This window comes from Hoplias malabaricus, chromosome 3, assembly GCF_029633855.1.
Source record: "Hoplias malabaricus isolate fHopMal1 chromosome 3, fHopMal1.hap1, whole genome shotgun sequence".
Classification (NCBI taxonomy): domain Eukaryota; kingdom Metazoa; phylum Chordata; class Actinopteri; order Characiformes; family Erythrinidae; genus Hoplias; species Hoplias malabaricus.
In genome coordinates, this window is record NC_089802.1 from 36,416,237 (window position 1) to 36,428,614 (window position 12,378).

At 38.1% G+C, this 12,378-nt stretch overlaps 1 protein-coding gene across 1 annotated transcript in view; it reads right to left on the reverse strand.

The window, feature by feature from the left end:
• Positions 1–12,378, reverse strand: part of sh3bp1 (SH3-domain binding protein 1) — a 64,803-nt gene that overhangs the window by 22,167 nt on the left and 30,258 nt on the right. Inside the window, exons 11-13 of the mRNA XM_066664690.1 lie at positions 7,687–7,798; positions 7,154–7,235; positions 6,972–7,052 (exon numbers count right to left, since the gene is read on the reverse strand). Of these exons, the coding sequence (XP_066520787.1) occupies positions 6,972–7,052; positions 7,154–7,235; positions 7,687–7,798 (275 nt within the window). The remainder of the gene's footprint in view (positions 1–6,971; positions 7,053–7,153; positions 7,236–7,686; positions 7,799–12,378) is intronic.

Genomic DNA, 12,378 nt, shown 5'->3' on the forward strand with positions numbered 1-12,378 from the left:
AGTAGTTAATGGAACAAATACACATACAGGTTCTCTGGGTAAAGTCCAGAGCCCTTCTTTCTTTTTTTGATATCAGTCCTATAAAAGCCTGATGGAAAACATGTGGTTAACCTCCTTCTTTTCTAACAGCAGGTGTTGCAAAGGTTCAGTGTTCTAATTTTCTCTTATTCAGACACAGATTCATATTAAGATTCATATTTATAGCAGCAAAATACACTATATTGCAAAAAGTATTCGCTCACCCATCTGAAACATTGAATTCAGGTGTTCCAATCACTGGCCAGAGGTATATAAAACCAAGTACCTAGACATGCAGACTGGTTCTATAAACATTGGTTAATGAATGGGTTGCTCTCAGGAGTGAATTCCTTGTACCATGACAGGATGCCACCTGTGATACAAGTTAGGTCATGAAATTTACTCACTGCTAAATATTCTGCAGTCAACTTTCAGTGGTATTATAACAAATTGGAAGCAATTGGGAATGATAGCAACTCAGCCACAAAGTGGTAGGCCACATAAAATGATAGAGCAGGGTCAGCGGATGCTGAGGAACATTGTGAGCAGAGGTCGCAAACTTTCTGTCAATGAATACAGACCTCCAAACTTCATGTGGCCTTCAGAACAGTGGGTAACAAGCTTCCTGGAATGGGTTTCGATCCAATCCTTACACCACCAATTGCAATACAAAGTGTCAGATGCAATGGTGTAAAACATGCCCCCACTTGACTCTAAAGCAATTAAACATGTTCTCTGGAGCAACAAAATGCACTTGTACATCTGGCAATAGCACAGATGAGTCTGGGTTTGGTGATTGCCAGGAGAAAGTTACTTTCTGACTGCATTGTGCCAAGTTTAAAGTTTGGTGGAGGGGGAGATTAGGATGTGGCGTTGGTTTTCAAAAGTTGGGCTTAGTTCCAGTGAAAAGAACTCTTAATGCTTCAGCATACAAATGATTTTGGACAATTTCATGCTCCTGATGTTCTGTGAACAGTTTGTGGATGGCCCCTTCCTGTTCCAACATGACTGTGTATCAGTGCACAAAACAAGATCTATAAAAACATGGATGAGCAAGTTTGGTATGGAAGAACTTGATTGGCCTGCACAGAACTCTGATATCAACCCGATAGAACACCTTTGGGATAAATTAAAGTGCAGACTGTGAGCCAGGCCTCATCCAATATAAGTGTCTTGACCTCCCAAATGTGCTTCTGGAAAAATGTTTAAAAATTCCCATAAACCCCTAAACCATGTGAAACTAGAGTTGAATCTGTTATAGCTGCAATGGCTGGGCCAACATCATATGCAAAGTTCAGATGAACGAATACTTATTTTATGTCTAATTACAATATAGAGGGTGTGATATCCATATTCAAAACTGTGAGAAAAAAGAAACTTGCTCTTCAAGCAAATGCTGCCAAATGTGCCAGATTTACAGACATGTTCGCCACAGCAAGACCTTCATCAGCCCAAGCGAATAATGACAGTGGTGTTGGTGGCGATGATGGTTCTGAAAGTGGCACTCACTGTGAACAGAAACATGTAGTAGAACCTGCGGTAAGCTGGACGGCTTTCAGAACACTAAGGCTATGTAATGAATAGGCTAAAGCAACACAACACCTTGCTCCATCCATTCTTCCATTGTCCATCACTTATTCGAGTCTGGGTCACGGGGGAGCAGTTTGAGTAAAGAAACCCATACCTCCATCTCCCTAGGCACAGCTTTTCTGGGGGGATACCAAGGCATTCCCAGGCCAGTTGAGACATAATCTCTCCAGCATGTTCTAGGTCTTCGCCTGACCATCCGTCCCGTTGGACATACCCGAAACACCTCACCAAGAATGCGTTCAGGAGGCATCTGGACCAGATGTTTGAACCACCTCAACTTGATGTGGAGGAGCAGCGGCTCCACTCCTAGTCTCTCATTACCCAAAGTTTATGAACATTAGTGAGGGTTGGGACATAGATTGAGCGATAAATCGAACGGTAAATGGGATCCTGAGACCACTTAAATGGACACCTTACACCACTTGGTTAAGCCAAGAAATTCTGTCCATAAAGGTTATGAACAGAACTGGTAAAAATGGGCAGCCCTGACAATATACAACTCCAACTGGAAACCAGAAAGTCAGACTCATTGCCAGCCATATGAACCAGACTCCTGCTCTGTTTATACAGGGACTAGATAGCTTGTAGCAAAGAGCCCAGTACCCCATACTCCCAGAGCACCCCCCACAGAATATCCTGAGGGACAAAGCCTTCTCCAGATCCACAAAGCACATATAGATTGGTTGTGCAAACTCTCATGCACCCTCCAGAATCCTAGCAAGGGTAAAGGGCTGGTCCTGTGTTCCATGACCAGGGTGGAATCCATATTGTTCCTCCTGGATTTGAGGTTTAACTATCACTATCACTCTTCCTGCATACCCCTGCATAGACCTTATCGGGGAGGTTGAGGAGTGTGATGCCTCTAGAGTTGGAACACTCCCTCCAGTCTCCCTTCTTGAAAAGAGGAACCACCTCTCCTATCTGCCAGTCCAGAGGGCCCCGATGTCCACGCGATGTTGCAAAAACGTGTCAGCCAGGACAGCCCTACAACATCCAGAGCCCACACACTCAACAATGGAGGTCTGGAACATGGCACATTCAGACACAATGTCACCAGCCTCCCCCAGGATGCAGTCAACACTGCCGGATGTGGGAGTTGAAGATCTTTCTGACAGGTTCCTCTGCCAAATGTTCCCAGTAAACCCCCAGCACATGTTTGGGCCTAGCAGGTCTGTCTGGCATCCTCCCCCGCCATCTGATCCAACTCACCACTAGGTGGTGATCAGTTGACAACTCAGCATCTCTCTTCACCCAAGTGTCCAGAACATATGAAAATATGGGAAGTCAATAGGATACGGGAAGTCAATCAAATCAAAATGCGTCCTAGTGTATCCTGATGCCAGGTGTACTTATGGACACCCTTATGCTCAAACATGGTGTTTGTTATGGGTAAACTGCGATGGGCACAGAAATCCAATAACTGAACACCACTCGGGTTCAGATCATTGGGGCCATTTCTCCCAATTATGCCACTCCAGGTCTCACTGTAATTGCCCATGTCAGACATTGTCCCACAACAGAATAATGCAGTCCCCAAAATGAGTTCTTTCCAGCACACCCTCTAGGGTCCTCAAGAAGGCCAGGTACTCTGAACTGCTGTTCGGTGCATAAGCACAAACAACAGTCAGTGGCCTTTCCCCAACCCGAAGGCGCAGGAAAATTACCCTCTCGTACACTGGGGTAAACCCCAACATACAGGTGCTGAGCCGGGGGCTATGAGTAAGCCCACTCTTGCCCTATGCCTCTCACCTTGGGCAACTCCAAAGTGAAAGAACATCCAGCCCCTCTCAAGGAGATCGGTTCCAGAGACCATACTGTATATCGAGGTGAGCTCAACTATATCTAGCCTGCACCTCTCAGCCTCATACACCAGCTCAGGCTCTTTTCCCACTAGAGAGGTAACATTCCATGTTCCAAGAGCCAGTTTCCATAACCAAGGATCAGAATGCCAGGGACCCTGTCCTCGGCTGTCACCCAATACTAGACCTAGATATTACTACCTCTCTCACAAATGGTGGGCCGATGGGAGAGTGGACCCATGTTGCTCCTTCAGACTAAGCCCGGTCTGACCCCATGAGTAAAAGTCAGACCACCAGGCGCTCACTGAGAAGCCCCTCCCCAGGCCTGGCTCCAGGGTGGGGCCCCGGTAACCCTACTCCAGGCATGGGAACCTGTGTTCTTGTTCTTCTTTTCATCCGGGTCTTATGGATCACTCTTTATCTGGCCCATCACCTAGGATAAATTTTCCTTGGGAGTCCCTACCAGGGGCTATTGCCTCAGACAACATAACTTCTAGGCTCACATAGGCACGGAAAGCCCTCCACCTCGTTAAGGTGGTGATCCAAGGAGGGGCCAACCCCCTGGTAAACCTGATAAAATGATAAAACATCAATAAAACAATTTTGGCTACTGTTATGGCCAAGTAAGTTTGTATTGTAAACACAATAATAACGTCTTTACCGCTATTTATAAGACATTGTGTACACTGACTGGATGAGAAAATAAGCCTAGGTTAGCAGTTTTTTGTCTTCCTTTCTGAACTAAATAGTCTTAAATAGGAGAAAAAATTATTAAATCATCAACAATAACAAAACGTCAGCAGGTAGCATTATACTATTATAGTTTGTGGGGTGAGTAGTAGGCTAGGCCAAGGCTAAGCTAATTTTTGTCCCTGGAAAAATGTTAGGCACTTTTTATGTAGGTGGTTTGGGACAATGTACAGAAATGAAAGAAAATCACACTTTTTAAAATAATATCAGACATAATATATCTAATTGCCTATGTCATTCCAATGCAGCTCTGTGCCTTTTCACAAGAGAATCCAAGAATTCTATGCATATTTGTAAAGTCACCAATCACCAACATGGTTTTAAAACGTTGCACACACAAGAGACTGAAAAGACTGAAAAGGTATGCATTATTGAATGTGGCGGGCCGGTCTGGTCCAAAATGCCAGGGCCAATCTTTTGTCCCTGTCCAGCCCTGGCTGGAGCTCTGCACTTTGTGGTGATTGACAAGTCTTCTTCACTGTTTTCATTGTGACTTTACTGTAATAAAGGCACACTGGTGATGTTATGGGCAATAATTACATATCATTGACATAGACTGATTATTAATAAAATTTCCACTGACAAAGGGGTCACATGACAAAAAAGCAGAACCTAATTGGTCCTGTGTCAGTATCCGGCTGATTAGCACAACCTTACTTATGTAACTGTTAATTAAGTTAGATTATGTCATTTTAGTTTGTTATTCTCTAAAGTAAAATGTAAAAAAGTTTTCACATTTTTTATTGTCACCGTGAGTACATGTAGCTTTGGTGTTCCCAGTAAGAACATAAATTTTCACCAGTTCCTTGTGAGTGAGAACATTTTTCAGGTGCTGTTTATTTTTCACTCAGCACATACCTAATTAAAAAAAAAATAACTGACATAAATTAAATATACATATGGAATGAAGCTGGCAGACCACGCTGCTCAATCGAAGATAACTGCTTAAAAACTGAAGAAATTGTTTTGTCACAACTTCATTTTAAATAGAGGATGACAAACAGTGTTATAGGTTTAAATTATCACTAATAAACACACATTTTTATTGCAAGAGCTGAGGTTGTCAAACTGAAACATAAACAAAGAAAAGGTGAAAAACGGCTAAAAGAGCTGTGTAACTGTTGCCTGTTCCTCAGCCCTAAACAGAGAATTAAATATTCTTTGTTATTTCTGTCTCAAAAGATCTTTAGATAATATTTAAATGCATTTTAGATGGCATATAATTCTGTGGGCTGTATGTTTAATTGGAAAAAGACATAGATATAAATAATTAAAAGGAAAAAATATTTTAAAAACAGATTAATATAATTGAAAAGTCTATAATTCTAAAATTAACTGTTAACTGAGCATATAGCAAACAATAAATAAAATGATTTTAAAAAGTAATAAACAGCTGATTGGTTTTATTACTTAGTGTTTTATAAAGTTTGGGCATATATTTTAAAAAAAAAGGTCTGAAAATGAGTGACACCCTGGCCAAAGAGGCGCCATCTAGTGGGCATTTGGCTGTCTTGAGGGTTTACGTTCATAAATATTAGTGTCCTGTATCTGTCTGAAATGTGACGTTCGTCACCTCAGTTGCCTCAGAACCTCATAAAGGAAAGCAATCCAGTTGTGTCATGATTACACTTTGAAGTGTATTGTATTCAGTTATGACAAAAATACATTTTCAAAATGCAAATTATGGTGTGCTGTTTTTCAGTTAAAATGTCAGGGTTTGTGCATTGCATTTCAAAATGTTCCACTCTAGTGACTGCTTTTCAACTTGCCACTAATTCCTCTCTATACATTGACAGGGCTGTGATGAAACAGAATAAAATAGTGCAAATAAGAAATAATCTTTAACCAATGTGTGTTTTGAAAATTTACCCACTACATTAAAAAATCATTAAAGATAATACAATCAGTGATTTTATAACTAACTGCTTTAAAATTGTACATAGTGCACAGCAAGCAGCCTTGTCACATGGATCCTAGAGTAGTTATTATTAAAAATGTTTTTGCAAGCACTTAAAGGAGACGTCTACGATTATAGTGAAACACTGTTCTCTCTGATCCAGAAGCTCAATGTCTTATAATGTGAATGGTATGTTTAAGGGTAAAAAAATGACTGTTGTTTGTATGTAAGTTTAACTGTAAGTTTTTGATTTACTTTTGAGTTACCACAGAAACTCATTTATTGTTTAGTTTTGTAGCACTTTCGGTGTATATTCAATATTCATCCATTTGCACATGTTTAATCTATTAGAACAGGAATAGGCTTTAATGATACATTCCACATGAATGCACATAAGTTTTCCAGGATGTGACTGAATTCTGTACCTAAAACCAGGAGCTTTACAGTTGGTGCTTTCAGGTAGGTTTAATTATCCCATCAAACACATCAGATTCCACAATTTTATAATGCTACTATTCATGCCAGAGATCAAAATTCCACTGTTCTCAAAGTCTAATTGTATATTGTTTTACATTCCTTTAGGAAGTGACAATTTCAGCACTTTTTGGTTATAATCTGTGAGTATGTGTGACATTAACTAGACACTGTGTCCAAGCACCAGCACTTCACATGATAGGACTACCAAAAAATATATAAACATTTTATTTTGGTCCATCATATGAACAATTAATTAGACACTATTTAGGCAAGCATCTGATGTTACTGCCATACAGTACGCTAAGAACTGTAAAACTCTAATCTTCATATATCAAACATGTCTCATAACCCATTTGAGACAAAGAGAAAAGGTTTAATTTTGATTTCTGGCTACAACAGTTTTACAATTCATTAGGCAAAAAAATAAGTGCGCAACATACCGGAGATTGTTGTAGTTTTCTGGTGGTAGTTTTTTCAATACATTCCGCAACTGCTCCAATTTGTTTTCTAACTCTTTTTCTCTTTGAAGTCAGAGATGAGAACAAAAAAAAATGACATTATTTCATACCAAAAGAATATATTTTTAAATATATCTTTAAATATATATCACTAAGGAACTTACCCTGCTGCATTGAACCAATCATTATACAGTTCAAATGTCATGAGAGGTTCTGGCAGCTCTCTCAAGTAAGACTTCAATGCACCTACAAATGCATTCAGACACAAGCTCACCAGTTACACAATACAATACAATTTTGAGAAAATATGTCTTCCAAACATCAAAATGATTTGACATTGGTGCAATCTTTTAAGCTTTTACCACTGCCTTCAAACCTCTGGGAACATGTTATATTTGTTGATTTCTAATACCATATTAAATATTAATTCAATCAAACAAAACATTATCAGAAGTGATGGTGATTAATACATTTTTCTCCACTTTTTTGTGAATTCAGCACTCACCAATACTGAATATCAGGAAATATTTACAAACAGAAGTATAAAGAAGATTTTTTTTCTTTTACTTTTTAAAACAGCCTAAGAATTTAATTTTAATCAAAATGACTTTTTATTTAAACATCTTCACTTCAGATTTTCTGTTTATACACATTACATAGAGTATTGATTTGTGACAGGGTTTATTTATTACTGGACCTGCTACAGCGTGGGGGTCAGTGCTGAACTCAGAGTGGTCAACTGTCCCTGAGTCCAAACTGCTCTTCAACTTCTTCACCACTGAAGCACCCGCTGCCAGTCTGAACAAACCCTGCAGTGAGACATGCAGTGGAAATATCAAGTCATCATATGTAAATAGAAAACCATATACAGCAGCTACTTTGAGAGTGAGAATATTGTGCATGTGTGGGTGAGAGCAAGCATACATATCCTGTGGTTCGTCACACCAGTAATTCTGTGGCTAAAATTATAAAGTCAGAGTGGGACGGAAGTCTTTGCATTGTGTCAGATAGGCCACCTAATATTGTTTAATTATTGTATCATACGTTTACTCATAACTTTATGGTGCTGAGCTTCAAGTATATCAGATTTTATAAGTGTAGTAATAAAATATTTAACACTACACAGGACTGGAGTTGTACAACTGAGCTCTATGCTACAAAAGTTCATCTGAATTACTCAAATGTCTAATTAAATAGATAATTTTGTGGTGCAAATAGGAGAGAATTTGCTGTGGAGCAGTGGACTGTGGACAGTCTCAGCCAATCAAACAAATTTTCTCTGAACACAAAGCTTAAGCAGGCATGAACTTAGCCGGCATAGTCGAGTCTAGTATCCTTTCATTTTTGCTTATTCAGATTCCAGTCAAAATGTTTAAAAAATGTATGATTCCATGTCAGATAAAAAACATAATGAACAAGAAATTACACAGAAGCCTCTAGCACATTCATTCACTGACTGTAACAACTTCAAGGTGGCTACCTACAATCACTGGGCACAAGGATCACACCTAAAGACAGTTTTATGTGTAGCACCAACTAAGTTTACAGTAATAGCAAATCTATCACTATTTAATTAATCTACTCTTTACTTTTACAACAAATAGTGTATCTAAATGTGTCATTCAAATTATATTAAACAAATTAGTCACCAGGAAATTACATTAACAAATATCTTTTAAATATGATTTTAAATGTTTAAAGAGCAGACTTCCCAAGAACTTATATAATGTAATGCACTTTAAAAAGTATGAGGGAAGTCAAGGAAATGTTATTGGACAAGGCTGATGATTTATTTATTCACAAATTAAGCTTTTATCTTTCAGAAACGGCAGGAAACCACACTCCATTGTAGCTTCAAATATGAAACAATCTACTGCTATTTAATTTCTTAATATATTCATTCACTGTAGGTTCTGTAGCCCACCCAAACTATCTTAGCCACATTGTAAATTATGTAAATGTTCACCCTCAAGTGTACTCTGAGATTAATTAAAAGTTGACTGATTTATTTAATTACTGGGAGCATGGCGGTGGTACACCCTGGACAAAGCACCATTCTGTCACAGGGCACCACATACACACTCACACCTATGGACCTTTTAGAATAGTAAATACACGTATGGGTGTTTTTGAACTAAAATAGGAAACCAACACAGACACAGAGAAAACACACCAAACTCCTTAGTCACCCTAGGTGTAGCTCAAACCCAGGACCCTGGAGCTGTGTGACAGTAAAAATATCTGTTGAGTCACTACAAAGAGTCTCTCTTTGTAGCTAATCAGAGCTTCATTAAAAATCTTTGCATTCGAAAATTCTATTGAAATTATCTCTTTGTGTGTAATCAACACTGGAACAAAACAAGGTGGTTAATCCAGCAACAGCTGTCATTTTTAATTTTTCATTTGTCCTATAGATCCTATTCCAGATATGAATGTGCCTTCTATGAGTTATTTAATATTTCTGAAGCAAGCCCTTTGTATGGAACTTAAGTGCATTTGTAACGTGCTGTTTTGTGTTCTGTTCTGTTTTTGTTCATTGTTTGTGCTCCCCTTGTCATGTGACTGTTTCCCCCTGTCTTGTGTCTGCTTCCTGATTGTTCCCTGGTCATGTGATACCCTTCCCTTGTGTTTCTAGTGTCATGTGTCTTAATTAGTACCCAGGTGTTTCTTGTTGGTGTTGTCCTTATATAGTCCTTGTCAGTGGTCTTGTTTGTAGGTCATTGTATGTATGTTTGGTGGTTGTTTATGGTTCTTAACGGTGTTCTATGTTTAATGATCTGTGTTTAGCATTGCTTTGTGTTTAGCCTTTGTGTTTAACCCTTGTGTTTTATGTTTAGATTCCTTGTTTAGTGTTTAGCTGTGTTTAGTGTTTAGCTGTGTTTAGCGTTTTGCCCCTTTGTTATGTATAGTCCTTGTTTAGTGTTTAGCCCTGTTTATAGTTTAGACCTTGTGTTTAGTGTCCCTCTGTCTAGTTTCCTTTAAGTTATTGTAATAAAGCCTCCTGCACTTACCTCCATCCCTTACTCCTACACCCCATCACTCTTACACCATTATTGTGAACACTATATACACCCTGGGACTGATTTTATTTTTATATACCACTCCTACCCTCCCCAAAAAATCAGCATTGCTTATAACACAAAGATCTCCTGCAGACTTCAAAAACATTAATTATGATTTTTTTTAAATTTCACTGACATTCCTGACGGTTCCACACCTCTAACAGTATTGGCTTTAACTTTTCTCCTTATCATGTGAGAGGCTGTAGCTGTAAGGAGACAGGCAGAAAGACTGAAAAACTGTGAACTTGGCTTTTGATTAAAATGTTTGAGGACCCCTGATCTATAGACTCTCTGCAGCAAAATAATGCACAATTCGTGTGGTGTTCATGTGAACACTTTAAGTCCCCCTTTAGACATTCAAATTTAAGAAATATAATTATGAATTCCTAAACCATCTATCCACGTCATGTTTGTACACAATTCTGATCATCTGTGTCAGTCAGTAGAGAGAAGCTTGGGGCCAAATTATGCTCCATACATAGTGCATATCACAGATGATAAAAATAAAAACACTGCACGCAGACAATACACCAAATTGAAAGGGAAATGTTTAATGTTATATTTGACTAAACATTATTTTTCACAGGCAATGCACCATGAGTGCAGAAACTATGGAGAGAGTCAAGTCTCAAAATACTTGACAAATGTGTAAATGTTAATCCACAAATTAAAGTAATAAATATGTTTAACTATTATGAATATATCCCTGTCTGTGTCTCACAGTCTGCATTTTGTACAAGTACAGTTACATTCATAAATACATATTTTTGGGTTCCATAGATGTATCATAATTTTATGCGAAAATAAATGCATAGGTTTAAGTTTACATTGAATATATTTGTAAAGTCAACATCTGAAATATATTTGTAAATTGTAGAATCTGCATTTGTGGGCCTCTTAACAGGCTTACTCCATCTTATCTTTGTATTCTCCTCCAAGTATATTCTCCTACACATGCTATTCATTCACTTGATCAGCACTTGCTTAAGGTTCCCCTCTCTAAACTGTGCAAAGTTTGGGGAGAGGCCTACAACGTTGCTGGTCCCAAGCTTTAGACTTGTTTAAAACCCACTTGTTTCAGCAGGCTCTGGACGTGCCCAATGTTATTTCATTTATTTCTATGGGATAGGTCTTAATATTTTTATTGTATTTATATTTATATTTATATTATTGTTTTTATTGCTGTGTGTTTTAGTTTCTCTGTAAAGTAGAGAATAGAATTACGGTGTTGAAATGCAGTAGAAATCCTTATTGAGAGTAAAAGGAGGGAAAACATGAATGAATTTGGAATGAAAAAGTTAGTTATCAAAATGACATTTCTAGGAATAGTCGATCCAGTACAAAGGTTTTATTTTATTTATTTGTTAATAAATGCTTCTAGTGCTCTGTGCTTCTAGGTATGTCAACCAGGCATGATGATTGTAGTAAGAATTACAGCCTCATATTCCAGCCTCTTTCTTATCATTTTCATCATAGTCACAATACCTGTTGAAACCCTGAAACAAGTATCAGGTGTAATAAAGCTCATGGTTTTACAAGTATTAAATAGACAAATTATTTCTATGCTGTGACATTTGATCAATGCAGTGCTTTGAGGTATTTTATTTACACACTTTATTATTTGTCATGCCATTTTAGGTCATGGATTAAAAACAGCTTTAAAATCACTTTTAGGCTAAAAAAGATAAAAGCTGTTCCAAAACATATTCTTCTCTCTTCGTCTTCCAGCTTAATGGCTTATTTGGAGAACAGCAGAAAATGTTACATGTGGCATGGTGTGGAAAATTATAATTTAAATAGTTTAATAGGTGTTGAAGGTTGAGGGTGTGTACACTCTGCCTCTACACTTTTTACCTGAAAACCTACTGGAATCTGTAAAAAACAGTTACTGTCTGATTTTTTTATATATTTTAAAACCTTGTTAACATGTTTATTCATAATTATTGTCTCCAGGTGTTCCTCATTTGCCCTGTCCTTATAGTCCCTTTGTTTCAGTGCTCCCTTGTTGGTTCTTGTGTGTGTAGATGTGTGTTTCTGTGCCTCTGTGTCTGTCTGTTTACATGTATCTACTCTGGTTCACAGTTATTTCCTGTCTGTCCTTGTTTTTTCTGTTCAGTTTAGTCCTGTCTTTATTCAGTCTGTATTACCCATGTTTATTTTGCTTCTATTTTGTTAATAAATTCTTTGCGTGTATGTCCGCCTCCCTTGTCTCTCCTGCCCAGCCGTGACATACAGTGACTTGAGGTGATAGCGCTGGCATGACACAGCCAGCAGAAAAATGCATTTATTTTCTTGGAAATTCAAGCAGTATTTCAAATTTTAGCAGT